At 36.8% G+C, this 15,640-nt stretch overlaps 1 protein-coding gene across 2 annotated transcripts in view; it reads right to left on the bottom strand.

The window, feature by feature from the left end:
- The window catches only part of LAMA2 (laminin subunit alpha 2), a 656,330-nt gene that overhangs the window by 53,802 nt on the left and 586,888 nt on the right, over positions 1-15,640 (bottom strand). For both annotated transcript variants that reach the window (XM_053591647.1, XM_053591648.1), the window contains exons 45-50: positions 14,505-14,648; positions 13,434-13,567; positions 11,061-11,220; positions 7,911-8,035; positions 3,404-3,566; positions 2,570-2,714 (exon numbers count right to left, since the gene is read on the bottom strand). In XM_053591647.1, coding sequence (XP_053447622.1) covers positions 2,570-2,714; positions 3,404-3,566; positions 7,911-8,035; positions 11,061-11,220; positions 13,434-13,567; positions 14,505-14,648 — 871 coding nt within the window. The remainder of the gene's footprint in view (positions 1-2,569; positions 2,715-3,403; positions 3,567-7,910; positions 8,036-11,060; positions 11,221-13,433; positions 13,568-14,504; positions 14,649-15,640) is intronic.

Here is a 15,640-nt window from a genome sequence, read left to right as displayed (position 1 = left end):
TCTTAGCACTCTAGGAGGCTGAGGTGGGTAGATTGCTTGAGCTCAAGAGTTTGAGATCAGCCTGAACAAGAGTGAGACCCCATGTATACTAAAAATAGAAAGACTAGCTAGGTATGGTAGCACATGCCTGTAATCCCAGCTTCTTAGGAGGCTGAGGCAAGAAGACTGCTCAAGCTCAGGAGTTTGAGGTTGCTGCGAGATATACCGCCACAGCATTTTACCTGGGGTGACAAAGTGGGACATTGTCTCAAAAAAAAAAAAAAAAATATATATATATATATATATATATGTAAAATAAAAAAAACCCTGCTAATCTTCAGATACATATAACTAGTTGCCTTTCCTCGGCTGCTAAATGTACTAAAAGTAACTTTAATACATATCCAAAATAGAACTCAGCATCTTTTCTAGAAACTCCCCCCTCCCTTTTTTTTTCTGTATGCAACACCTTGGTGATTAGCACTGGCATTATCTACGCAAAAAGAAAATAATTCTAGATCTGTCTTTCTATTTTTTTAATGTAAATTTAAATTTCAAGTATATAACAAAAGCTCTTCAATTTTATGATGCTTAATATTGTTCAACTCCATTCTTTCCTCTCCATTCTCATGGGGGTATTAACTAAATTTCCCTTCTCCTCACTCTTTACCTGGTTTACTGCACACTACCGAAGCATCCTAAATTGTCACAAATCTACCCTCCAAACTGCCACTAAGGAAACTTTATGATAAATCAGATGGTGTCACACCTCTGATTAAAACTCTTATAGTGCTCCGTAGCTTTCACAATAAAGTTGAGACTCACTCAGTTCATAGGGTCCTGTATGTACTGGCTCTGTTATCTCCTGGTCTCATCTGATAAGTTTCTGTCAACATTCATTCATTTATTTGTATATGGATTTGCTTTGTAGGTACTAAAGCATTTCTCAAAGTGTGTTAAGCAAAATGCTAGTATTTTAGGAATGGGAGGCATTCTGGGATTAAAGAAGTTTGGGAAATGTTGGGTCAAACAGAGTCAATTGAAGATATCCTTAGTGAACTTCTATACAGAACCTCTAATAGGCAAATACGCATGGTGCTTCTGTTCCATGTCAACAATGTATGCAGCAGTAGTCCAATTTAGAGAAGCACAAACCAGTGTTTGACCCAAATGAGGAGTTTCTCCAGGGTTTCATTTTTCAAAGAAACGTGTTTAAAAAGGAGGTATCATGCTCTCTGATGGCTCTGGGCTTTCACAGAACTTCCACTGCTCTGAAATGTCCATGTGTGATTTTCATCTGGCTAATGTGACTCTTGTTTGTGCCTTCGGGGCATCCCCTGGGACCTGAGCTCTGTTTCCATCAGTGTCTCTCTCTTCTGAGATTGCCTGGCAACTGTGCACATCTCCATCACAGCAATCAGCTCTTTACCCATCCTCCAATCAGGGATACTTGTCTATCTCCCTTGCTAGACTGCAAGTTCCTAGAAGGCCTTGTCTTAGAACATCATTTAGTTCCAGCACAGCGCTTAGTAGGTGAGTGGCAGATAGGTGTTAAATGCAGAAATGAAAAATGGTGCAAAGTTAAATCCAAATTTTCATAAAATGTTACTCTGACATCATAAATATTAATTAAATCTTTTTATATTAGCAGAAACACCAGAGTTTAATTTGTTGACATTGGTAACACCATGGTTTGTGGAATTAGGGGAATCACCTGAATAGTGACAGCACTATAATAAGAACTGATGAACTTGGATTTCTGTCTTGGTTGTGACATCTTATATATATACATCATATATATATATATATATATAATGTATACACATTTTAAGAAAGGAAAAAACTATATTAAAATTGTAATACTCAATATATGCTGGTGAATACAAGGATGAGTACAAGTCATGTTTGAGCACCTCTTATAATTGTGGAAGTCAAACATGACTTGAGTATTATAATTTTAATATAGTGTTTTCCCTTCTTAAAATGTATATTCATATTTTGGCATCTTCTGTATATATCTCTGTAATTATGTCTAAGTTTGAGCACACATTTCACTAGAACAAAATACCTACTTATATGGTCAAATATAATAATGTTTGAGAAAGTGTTTTAAAATGTATCAGAATGATAAAAATGTCAGGTTATTATTAATCGATTACTTATTTGCCTGCATACAAACTTTTTGTACTTTTAAAAAGCAAAGGACTGGCAGCTATGCCCTACCACTTCCACAAACTCTACTGTGGGCCTCTTTAAAGGAAGTATCTTGGCAAAATGGGAAGAAAAGTAAAGCACACAACATTTTTCAAACCTATTACAGAATATAATTTTACAAGCTGTAAGACAGGTTTATGCTTTCAAACTAAGCTCTCACTTTCAAAAGAAAATGACTAAGAACCATTTGGCTCTTCAATCAGTCACGTCTAACCCAAATCACCTATAATCTAAGCCAAAGAAATGACTATATCAGTTTTTCACAGAACTTGTGAGTAGCTAAAATTATAGGTAGGGCCTTCCTCCTGATCAAGTACAGGTATACTTCGGAGAGCATGATTAAAATCCAGACTGCATCATCACTATAAAAACTTACCGTGTTTTTGAATTCTTGACAGGGTGAATGATTTCCATCTCCCATCATTATGGTTTTGATTGCTGACAACAGAAGCCATTCCCGAGCCCAGATCATAACTAACTTTTATGTGCCCATCAGTGAGCTCCACACTCATGAAATCTTTCTATTAAGAGAGTGAAAATACACCAGTGATTAGATACACAGAGAAATGTGTACATATTTACTTTTTTGTGAGCTCGTAATAGGGTCTTTTGGCTAAATTGCTGAATGTGTTGCTCTGTTACAGTAATACAATCTTGAAAATAGAATTAGTATTCCTATTTTGTGAATTTTGTGTGTGTGTGTTATGGTACAAATGGTCACAACGAAATTTCTAGGACGGATCTATTTAGTAGTAAAATGGGAGATCCTTTGAAAATAAAGTAAACCAAAAGGTATAATCCCTGGAAGAATTCTGCTATGAAATATTGACCTGGAAAAAAAAATAAGGCCAAAGAATATCTAGAGTCACCTTTCAACTTAGATGTCTAGAAGAATATTAAGGAAGTAGTTTTTCTGCTGCATGATTCTACACTTGGAAAATCTTTACTGGATGCTTCTTTTAAAGGATTATATGAAGAGTTACAGTGTAACAAACAGTAATTAAATTACATATGTGATTAACATTATCAAGGAAACTATACAAGCACTATGTATAATCACCTATTCTTGGGTATTACCCAGCCACCTGATAATTTTTTTTAACAATAATTGATAATTTTTCTAATAGCTGGCAATTGTATTGAAAGTCTACATAAAAGAAGCAAACACATTTTCAATCATGAAAGAACTGCTGTGTGCAATGATCTTTACCAGATCTCGTGTGGCAAGGTACATCAGGAGAGCACTTGAAGAAAATGTCCTGAACTTGAACATGACAGTGGAGATGTTGGGGTACCAGCGGATGGGGCGGCTGACCAGTGCATAACCTTCACCATCAAACTGAATGGTCCCTTCACTATCTTCCACCTGCGGACTGAAGAGAAAGACAGTTCCCATGAATCAGACAGAGCATGTCTACTTGGTTTGCCATTATTCAATGCATCAAACTATTCCCTGGGACTCAGATGCAAGCTGCTGTAGGGTAGGGACAATCCCAAACATATTTCAATTGTTCTGCTTCTCTCTGACCTCTCTGCTATCATCCTAGACTGAGCAGCCACCTTCTCTCACCTTTCATTAGGTATCAATATCATTAGGTCACTGATGATTTAAATATTTTATGATTTATAGAATACATGATAGCTACACTGATGTTTAAGTGTGTCTTGCTGGTATTCGTACAAAGTGGTAAGGGTTTCTGAATGGGCTGAAAATCCATGATTATATTTCCTACATGTGATATACATAACACAATGGAACATAGGCCCTATGTTCTGAACACTTGCCTTCCAACAGGTTTTCCTAGAACAGATTAGATTCAGACCATGAAGGAGCCTGTATTTATTTGCGTATCTTTTATCTGTTTTCTTCACAGAATATAAGCTCTATGAGACCATCTAGAGATAATGGACTAGTCCTTACATGAGGCACAAACTCAGAATCTGGCACAATACTTGGCTCATAGAATCCAGCCAATGTTTGCAAGATGAAACAGGTTTTAGTATAGCAAATTGCCTCACAGATTATATGTTACATCAATGCTGGCTGAATAATTAATGAATATCTAAGATAAGTCTTGCAGATACAACATTTAAAAATTTTTTTTTCAAGTGTGATGCTCTGTATACCAATCATCTCTCTAGCTGATGTTTCAGAGGACATTTCCATTGTGGGGATATTGGTGGGAAAGGAGCTGTGTGCTGGCAGTATTTAAACACAGACATGCAGAGGGCCTATTTCACTTAGCTCATAGTAGCTCAAACAAGCTAAATCTGGCTTTGCATGGGTGACTCTGGAATAAGAAAGGAATGAGCCTTTCCAGGTATATTTTATAATATTTCAACATCTAACCTTATACTAGAGTTTACCTAGTCTATCTACATTTGCCAGAAAAGTAAATATTCCTTTATAATTAATAAATGCTAAGCTTCTTAACTTGCCTTTTGTTTCTCTTTTGAATTCTGATGTTTGATCAAGTTAAGTAAGGATTAATTATGCTATTTTGGAATAGCCATGTTCTTCTACATGTAATTGGTTAACTATATAACTGTATGTATTTTGGGGCTTAGTCTGTTAAAGTTTCATGATCATTTCAATATTCAGCTAAGTGCATTCTACTTGGAGCAGTTTTTTGTAATTTAATCTTAATGTGAATGTTAGAATTTAAGAAAAATAAGATACACTTTGAAAAATAACTTTGACAGATTGCTCTTTCTAAAACATAATGACAATTATATCCCTTCTATGACTACTGGATAAATGCACATTTCTAAGACTGCCATTCCAAGCTCTTCTACCAAATTTTCCCAGGTATTTTTTAGTTTTTTCTTTTATATCTTTCCCATTAAAAAATCATTTCTACTTTTTAACTGGAAAGACTGGTCTTTCTGTTAAAATGTGACAAACATTTTTCTGGAAAGAAAACAAGAATAAATACACACCAAGAGTTCTTTAAAAAATAATTTTTAATTCTTAAAAATTATAGGGTTTATGGGAAAATGGTGTTGGGACAGATCATTCAAAACTTACTCATTTATATACAGGGTGTCCATAAAGTTCATGTGTAACTCAAAATAGTTCATATTTTCAATTGCACACAAACTTTATGGACTCCCTGTAATAGCTTTCAAAGAAACAATAACAATCCCAGTAAAAATATTAGCAGAGCTCAAAATGATACATTAAAAAATGTAAAAATATAGAATGATTGTGGTAAACATAGCACTTTATCTTAAAAGGGGGAAAAAAAATGAAGGTAGTTTGATAACAAGAGGTGTAAGGAAAGGTAGACACAGTCCAGTAAGGAAAATGTGGCAAAAATGCACCATGATGGAGGAGAATTGGGCAATGACCGCGGCATCTTGATTTGGCCACATCAAGCTGAAGGCAAGGCTTGGGTGAATGGATGCTGTGTGCGGGCTGTGTTGTGGGCACAGTACCACCAAGCTTAGTGTCTTTGCTGCTTTGGTTTACTTGGCCTTCACCTGCCCTTACCCAGGGTATAAAATGTGACTATGCTGGGGAGAACTGCTTATGAAGCTACATGGCCCTGGCATTTTACCCCTATCATTCTTCCATTCGCCAATCCTGGAGGGGTGAATTCACACTTGTTCTTTTGTAAAAACATTTGAGCTTTACAATATTCCTCATCCCACATCAAGGCCCACCTCAAATATTACCTCTGCCATGAAGCGGACCTTGATGCCTTTAACCAGCTCTGAATAATTCTAGTATATCCTGAACGTGCCTTTTCAAAGGGAATTTTATATTCTATATTTGGACTATCTTAGTATTTGTCTTTTCTTCCCTTCCCAGCAATGTGTGGCTGGGACTAGGTTGTGTTCATCAAAATAAATATGAGCATGGGTCTCTGCAACCTACAAAACTCCCTACAAATTTTTAGGAATACTATAATAATTATTTTAATTAGCATGATACTTCATATGTTGAAAATGCAAGACCTTTGCAGAACTGACAATGAGTCACGTTACATCTTAGGCGGCATGCACTGCTGAATGGATATTTAAATGCTTAAAATGTTTTGTTGATAATAGGCTTTTGAAAATCCTACTTAGAAATCTACAAAAGAAATGCTTAGGGAAAAATTCATGTTTGTTTTTGAGTAGCAGAATATTAATGTGGACTTCATTGTCTTAGCTATATTGAAAATATTTAACCAACAATCTTCTATATTAGATTTAAAAAAAAAAAACTATTGACAAAACTATCTTAAATTGTGAATGAGTTAGCCTTTCAAATTATCCTCACTGTCACGTTGACAATTCCATACAGCCAAAAAGAAAGAGATGGTTGGAAGTTAACACTTTTGAAGGGATAATATTTTAGGGTTACTTCTATAAAACGCTAGAGATGTTGAGAAGTAAATGTGAAATGCAATATACTATGTTAGCTATAGTTAGTTAGCTATGTGGGCTCTGAAAATGGTTGTGTGCCCCTTAAATTGGAAAATAAAAACAAGAAGAAAATTCCTGAGCAGCTAATGGTTTTTGACCTGCTCTGCATGGCACATTCAGCTTCCACGTATTTAATTTATATTTCACAGTTCTAACATAATATAGTTAAAATTGTTTGAGGCTCAGGTTATTAGTAAGCTCCAAGATTTTTTTTTTCTGTAGAGACAGAGTCTCACTTTATGGCCCTCGGTAGAGTGCCGTGGCCTCACACAGCTCACAGCAACCTCCAACTCCTGGGCTTAAGCGATTCTCCTGCCTCAGCCTCCCGAGTAGCTGGGACTACAGGCGCCCAAAACAATGCCCAGCTATTTTTTGGTTGCAGTTCAGCCGGGTCCAGGTTTGAACCCACCACCCTCGGTATATGGGGTTGGCACCTTACCGACTGAGCCACAGGAGCCGCCCGAGCTCCAAGATTTTTAATGCTGAAAAATCTCTACTTCCAGATAATCGTTTTACTTCTTCTGGTTATTTTTATATAAAAGTATTTATTATCTATATGTGCTTTGTATGTTAGATATATTAGATACATTTTATGTAAAATATTTATTCTCTATAGGTGGTTTGTTTACAAGCTAGGATGGTAAATATTTTCAAATTCCTATTTGTCTAACCTCCACCTATAATTGATGAGATGTACTGTGGCACTTTCTCTTGGCTTATCTTGGTCTCTTGTCAGCCTTCTCTCCTTACGCAGAATCTTCAAATCCCAAAAGTTTCCACTTGAAGCACTTGTATAATCCCATGTGTCTATTTTAAAATCCTATAGGAGATAAACCCTGGGATACGGTTCTCTATTTTGTTATAAACCTAAATGGAGTGAAGCCATGTTCAGTGAGGCCTGAGGTCTAATCAGTTTAGGGAGGGCTCTTTTTAAGAAAAAAGAAATTATGACTACAGGATACCCACAGACACATCAAATCCCCTGGACATGGAAGGATGTTGGACTGGAAAGAGACAGCAGTCTTAATTAAAGGTGGTTAAAACATCTTACCTTTGCAAATTTTATAAAAACATGACCACGAAAATGTACTGCTGGAACACTTCTCAGGACCTGGGAAAATGTCTGTACAAATAAGGGCAGAGACTTGAAGTTTCCTTAGCTTCACGATAAATCTACTTTTGAACATAAATACCTCAAACCGGCTGGCCCCACATGGTCCACAGGATAGTAGGGTACTGCCCACCAAACCAGAGCTTTTCTGATGCACAGGACAGACCTCGTGAGAGTTCCCAGCTCAACTGACCTGACAGTACATCCTTTGCAATCACCTTCTTTTTCTCGGAAATTCCACAAACCTATAGGTTTGTTGTCAAAGTATGTTTCTCCCATACAGCCAGTGAATGTGGTCACACGTACAGCATCAGCTTTCTGCAGAAAGAAAGGTTGAGTTTCCTACATAATACAAAGGTTAGAATTTCCCAAACAATCTGGGAGTATATCTATGAGAGTCATGTATCAGCAGAAGCCAGAGCTCAAATGTTTCACCAATAGATGCTGGTTATTTTTGTCTATACCAGTTTATCTCTCTTAGTAAATAAACACTTCTTAGCTTATGACCCAAAGCTGACCTTTTCCATGGTTCCTTTCTTTTATCTAGAACATGTGATTATTGTGGAAATAAAATTAGATAATTTATTTATGGCATCAAGTTCAGTGCCTGGCACAGAGAAAGTACTTAATAAATGCTCCGACACCACATACCATTTTCTTTGGCCAAAGCTGGAGGAATGGCCAGGTCCCCCCTAGAAAAATTTGTTGTAATTGAAACAAGTGTTTTGACATTGACAAAGTACAAATCAATATAGTCATGGACCACATAATGACCTACTGCATATAAACATGACAGTGGCCCCATAAGATCCTAATATCATATTTTTACTGTAACTTTTCTATGTTTAGATACAGAAATACCATTGTGTGATAATTGCGCAGACTATTCCATACAGTAACATGCTGTTTGGGTGTGTAGCCTGGGAGCTGCAGGCTGTACCATGTAGCCTAGGTGTGCAGTAGGCTGTACCATCTAGGTTTGCTATTAACACAGTAATGAAATTGCCTACTTTCTCGAAAGATATCCCTGTCATTGGGTGATACATGAGTGTGCTATATTCTGGTGACTATAACTTTAGAAACTGTGCCAAAGTGAATCCACATTTGCTTGAATTACATGAGAAAAGCAGGAGATTGATGTGTTTGGGTTTTAGAACAAATGTAAGAAGGTGGTCACTGAACAGTTAAAAAATTGCAGCTGCAATTTTAGCTTAAATCCATCAACACATACATCTTCCCATCGCTGTGACTAAGCGTTGCTTAGCCACGTAGAAAGAATGTTGATCAGGGCCCGTGACATTTACGAGCCAGAGTGGTCCTTGGAATGCTCTGTCATCAGTTAGAGCCTCTTAATTTTCTAGAGGTTGATTACCCTACTTGTGAATTCTACTTGCTTTTTGTTTCTCCTCACATCCTGAAAAGTTGCACTTGAGATTATTCCCCTGCTCATTTGCATTCTTGCCAACAAGTTCATTTAGTTACTTGTTTTCCGCTTTTGGTTCATATTCTGGTGTGGCAGAGGCCTTTCTTGGCCGAAATAATTTCTTAAGATTGTCTATAGATTTCATTTATCTGTGTTTTCTTTTTTTCTGGGACTGACAGAAAGTTGCTTTGTGCCAAAGGGTGACTGCAGCATCCCAGGCATATCACACACGCGGGCTTACTATTCCTCTGGTCAGTCAAGCAAGGTGATGAGAGTGGAGAGTCTCATGCCTGTTAGCCTGTGTTCAAATCCCAGCTATGTACTGTAGGACCTTCGTCCAGACATTTAAATTCTTTCTTTTTCAGACTCCTTAACTACATTTATGTGGCTCATAAAATGAGGAGAATTTTAGTATCTACCTGATTGTGTCCCCAGCACCTCCAAATTCATATGTTAAAATCTGACCCCTCTAGACAACGGCACTGGGGGCAGGACATGTGAGAGGTGATTAGACAGAGGGTGGAGTCCTCATGAATGGGATTAGTGCCCTGGTACCATAGGCCCAGAGGTCACTCCTTCTACTATAAGAAGATGTTTTCCATGAGGAATGGGCCTTTGCTAGACACTGAATCTGCTGGTGCTTTGATCTTGGACTTTTCAGTCTCCAGAATAGTGAGAAGTAAATATTGTATATGAACTACCCTGTTTTTCGGTGTTTTTGTTAGAGCAGGCTGAATAGACTGACACATACCTTTTGGGGTGTTGTGAAAGTTAAATAAGTTAATTAATGTAAATTACCTGGAATATTACTTACACATCGTAAGGGTTAGAAAAATGTTATAAAAGTTTATGTTTGTATCCTACAAGATACAAGCGAAGTAGATATTTTTATTGCTTTTTTCTAGTTGAGAAAACTGAAGCCAAAAGGATTCAGTGACTTTCCTAAGGTCAAAGTTCAGTAATGGGTAGAGTAGTAAATCCAACATGGATTTGATTTCAAAATTTAGGGCTTTTTCACTACTGTGTGCTACCTTTATCTTTCTGGATGGAAATTTGGTTATGTGACTATATGTTACCATGTACACAGTTATAGATGGTTCTAAGAGATGAGGATGACTTTACTGTGTAGTTGTGGAATCATCCTCTAATTTAAAGTCACATCGCATACACAAAGCAGATAAAACGACCCCACTCTCTATAAAAATTGAGTTGTCATAAATTTGGGGTCACCCCGGCTTTTCACATTTCAGACTAATCTCACGAGGGTGATTCTAACAAGCCCGGGATTATCCATTATATTCAGTTGTGCCCTTGCATCTCACCACAGTCATTTTCCAACACCTAATTCCATTTAATCAACACAGCCATCTTTAACGTGCAGGCACTTTGCAATTTGAATTGCGTAAGGACTTGTCACGGAGCAATTATGAATACTAAGTGAATTACCCTATAAAAATGAGAAGAGCAACTTGAAAAGTTTTAAAACCAAATCATGATTTGAAACCTTATGGCTCCTGTGATATCTCCTGAGATTTTTTGCAAATCTTTTAATTAGATGTGAGTATGAACTTTATAGCACTTCATATCTATAAATCATAAATTGATTCAGAATACGAGGTATATTTAAAAAATACGTTGCTTTTGAGGCAACTAAAACAAGAATATATTTTTTTAAAAACTGATGCCACAGATAAGGACAATCACAACTATTTAAGAAGTACACATAGGCTTAAAAACATTGTGTGTCTAGATTGAATATTCAAAGAAGAAAATTCTTACTGAAAATAAGTTCATGTTTTCATAAACACAAGTGAATTAAAAAGTGATCAAGCTTTGCAGGCCTTTATCGCACCTTCTCCCAAAGTAATCATGGCAGGAACTGTCTATAAGATGAAATGAGCAGGATGAAGAGCACGTTACCTTTAATTTCCCAGTCAAGCCCCCCACGAACAGCATTGCATTCGCATCGACATCTAGAATTGTGTACCCGGGAGGAGACGCTGAATGGTGCGTGCCGGGCACGATGCTGGCTTTGGGTCCCTCCAGCGCTCTCACAGAAATAGTTCCATTTCTCCCCGTTCTTTGAGGGCACGTGTGGAAATGAAGAAAATACAGGAAATGAAATGTGTATCACAGTTCTGATAACTTCAGATTTAAAAGCTAGAAAATGTAGAGACTTATTTTTTAAAATGTAAGTGATCACTGGGCATTTAGCTTCAACTATGCCAGATTCATTCAATCTCAAATCAATACTCAGAGTCCGACCTTTGCAGAATATTTACTATCAGATTTAACCAGGGCCAGCAAGCACCATAGTCTGATTCTGTGGGTCCTCGCTGATAGGAAATGACATTCCATTCACTAATGAAATGGCTATTGGTTAAGTGCGAAAGGTTTTCTTATTGCTTTACATAATAACTTACTATTTAACAACACATACAGTTGGAACAAATTTATATCACTTCATCTAGCATTTCATCTAATTTAATTCAGCAAGTGGACCCCAAATGAGCCACCCTTCTGTATTACAAGCTACATAATTCCTCCTAAAATTCTTTGCAATCTCTTGGATCCAAATTTGCTAAGGATGTCTTCCTGGAATTGTTTGTCTTTGGCCGTTCAGCATTCTATCTTAATGCATACAGTACAATATCTAGAGCTCAGATCTGTCTATACAAATTGTCTGGAAGTTCACTTTTAAATTCAATTAACAGAATTTTGAAAGCTATTATCGTTTTATTTCATTTTCTTTTTTAAGTGATTGATTTCCCTGACTTGTTAAATACAAAAATCTGGTTTCTCTTCTAAGACAAGCCGTCATAACAAAACTTCAGTGTCATATTTCTCTCCCTGCTATCTCATTTTGGTAACCATTTTATCTTTCAGGGTACAGTGCTAAGTGAAATACATGGTAAGAAGGACAAAGAATGAATTTATTCAATAAAGTTGACCTTATTTAATAGAATGTATCTTTTCTGATAGAAGAATTGCACTTTTGAGCATAGATGTCCTTACACTCAGTAAAGTAACCCCTATCACCACCACCATAAAATGTTCTTAAACTTAGTAAAGTCACCCCTACTATTACCACCACAGAACATGCAAGCACATGCTGTCTGCTGCATTCTCTCTCTCACACACATAGGCTCTTGCTGAAAACATTAAAAAACAAATGAAAAAAATGGCTTCTCATTACATTTTCTTAAATTTTTTTTTTTTTAAATATGGGGTCTCGCTACATTGCCCAGGCTGTACTGCAGCGGCTAATCACAGACATGATCATGGCACAATACAGCCTCGAATGCCTGGGCTCAAGTGATCAGCCTGCCTCAGCCTTCCCAGTAGCTGGAACTATAGGGAGCACCAGTGGGCCCAGTTCTTCTTGTAAACTTTTTATTATCCAAAAATCTAAGCATAGGGGTGGTACCTATGGCTCAAATGAGTAGGGCACCAGCCCCATATGCCAGAGGTGGTGGGTTCAAACCCAGCCCTGGCCAAAAATTGCAAAAAAAAATCTAAACATATATAAATAAAATGAAACCCTATCTACCCATCACCTAGATTCAACACCTGCCAGTTCTTTAGTCTTCTTTACTCATCTTGGGTCAGCTTCATCTCTAGCCCTAGTTCTTTCTCCATACCTCTCAACTTCAGCTGCTTTAGGTTTAATAGGAAGCTGAGAATTGGAAAAAGAAGAGAAAATGAGGGGGAGGCACTGAGGGTGGGGATGATTCTATAAAAAACTTATACGCTGCTTGAAGTTGATAATTAAATAGGATAGAATGAACGGATCAATTCCCTACTGCATCCCGTTTTAAGCAGTATGCACCTGCCATATTACATATGAATCCTAGCACATAGATACTGCACGTGTCTGAAGGAATGGTCATTAGGTAGACTGGGAGAGGAGCTGTGATCACTAAAGACAGGCAATAAGAACAGCACTTATGCTCTGGCTTGTATCTCGTAAGAATGATCATCTTTTCTTCCCCCCAAGAGGAGTTAGGTGACTGAACACAGCTAAAACCCCCAAATTCTTACTGGATGCCAGATAAAGGGGTCAGAAATGGTCTGGGCACTCTGATCAATACCTTGAAGCTTTGTCAGTTCTTAACAGATCTGAAAAAATATTTATTTTCCCTTGTTTGTACACATAGGGATGATATATAAAATTCATACATGTGTATGCAAATGTACACAGTTGCCTTACAGAAAGGGAAATGGGAGTTTTCTTATAAACTGGGAAACTACTTCAAAATTCTGTCATTTAATCATCTTAACCTTGATAGTTACCTTGATGCTTCGATACGGTACCAATAGGAGTCATCGATAGTCAAATCTGGATACTCGACACGTCCAACTCCGGATCCTACATCCCAGAGAAAGCTCACTTTGCCTTTCCGCATTTCTATAGCCAGAAAATCAATCTAGTTCAGAGAAACAAAAACAACAGGTATTAGATGCAAAGCACCCTGAGAAAGGAGGCCAGCAGAGCACATTTAGACGAGTGCCATTTATAAATAGGTGAAATAATCTGAAATCTCCATGATAACACTTCTGAATGATATGATTTAAATGATATTTTATTATTGTAACTTTAGGCAAAAATAATGTCCATACATCTGAGGCGTATGTGTTCATTCTAATTAGATCTAATCTTGAGACAAAAGCCTTTCTCACTTTGATACTTGTGGTGAGATAAAGGCAAATATTTGGATTCAGAATTTATTTTTTTCACCAAGAACACTGACATGTTTTGAGGGGGCAGCTATAAGTCTTTTTACCCAAAGTGACCCCAGGACTCCTTACCTGAATGGCAAATATCGACTTATACCATGACTTGTCTGTTAAGAAGTCTTATTCATTTTGGAAGATACCCATTCACATAAAGTCAAAAGGTTCAGATGGATGAAATGAGAGCTTTTGGGTAAAGTTTTATAGACACAATTTCAGTTTGAGTCATAAATTCAACAAGATGTAGAAGAGTTTTCATTGGTAAGAAATTGGTATATAATTTGCTATTTTCATTTCATTAACTTGAACATTCTATGTAATTTTTTAGTTTGAGAATAAATAAAAACTTTATTAGCCTTTTTTCTTAAATAGCTGAATATGAAAATAAACTTCAAAATAAATGCTGATGTACTGACAAACGAAAGCGAATGTTCCTCAATACTGTCGTTCCTTCCTCTCATTCGATTTCTAACTTAACTTGACCCTTCAGAGGTGAGATTCTAAGGTTTTGAAATCTGAAAGTGTACTTTATACAATTTGGGGATCATGTTATTAGATTTTGTAGATTTTTCCCCAACAGTAGGATTAATCTTCAGCTACATACAAAGAGAAGTCAAATATTAGACTTACAAATTTGGCACTTCCGAGATAAAAAAGGAGGTTGTCAGCAACACCTGTCTTTACGTTGACAATAATGTTATTGTAACTTCCTTTCTTGATTTCTGGCTTGTATGTTCGAATGCAGTCACCTCCAGAAGACACAGATACTTTGATCTTTAAGAAAAACAAGGTACAAAGAACCAAGACTAAATCTCACAAAAATTTTGAAGTAGCTTCCAAACAACCACAAAGCCATCATCATTTCTTCTTTGAAGTTATTTTTCTATTATCAAATAGTACCATTAAATGCCTGTATGCAGACACCATTATGCTCATTAACCAGGGCACAGAAGAGCAGTTTTCCACCAGCATTTTGACAATGAGCTTCTCACAATTCCATGTCTTGTTAGCGTGCTACTATTTTTTGAAGCATGCAACTAAAAAATTCTTACCATCATACATTTCTCCTTTATGAATATTGGAACATTTTCTAAAGGTGATTTTTACATGGAGCTAATGGCAATGATCCTCATTAAGGTTGTTTAATGAAATTTTACAATTCAAATTTCAGCAGTTTTGGTATCATTTAAAGTAAGAAACCATTTTTCTTTCAGTTTGCAAGAAGAAATTACCTACCCTCCCACGCTCTTTCAGTTGAAAGAGGACAAATAGATTTTGTTCTAGATGTTCTAACAATAAGAAGACTATTAATCATTCCACTCAGAACATACATTTTAGAATAAATTATACCTTTTTATTAAGTTGCCAGGAAATGAAATGGAAATAATTTCCAATGGCTATCACTACTAATGTATTTAACAGCTCCCTTTCTTTTGAATAGTACCTTGAAAATTACTATAAATTGCTAAGAAAGGAATTCCTATGTGATTAGAGTGACCCTGTTCATACCAATTTTTACTTACATTTAGGAAGCCTTCCTTCAATCACGAATAACACTAGTTGATTATTTGATTTAATTTCCTTTGGGTCTGGTGGAAAATCATCACCAGAGGGGTACTTTCAGGACAGCAATATAGTTGCTTGGACTCAGAGAGACTCTGTTACTTTGTTCATCAATAGTGGTCAAAGAGGAAGGCAGAGAGAGGGAGGGTGGAAGCTGGAATACCTCTTTTTGCTACTGGTTCAAATGCCTAGCTTCCTGAAGT

Source organism: Nycticebus coucang, chromosome 5 (assembly GCF_027406575.1).
Source record: "Nycticebus coucang isolate mNycCou1 chromosome 5, mNycCou1.pri, whole genome shotgun sequence".
In the NCBI taxonomy this organism is placed as follows: domain Eukaryota; kingdom Metazoa; phylum Chordata; class Mammalia; order Primates; family Lorisidae; genus Nycticebus; species Nycticebus coucang.
The sequence above is the reverse complement of the archived record's forward strand: the minus strand, read 5'-3'. Positions and strand labels throughout refer to the sequence as shown.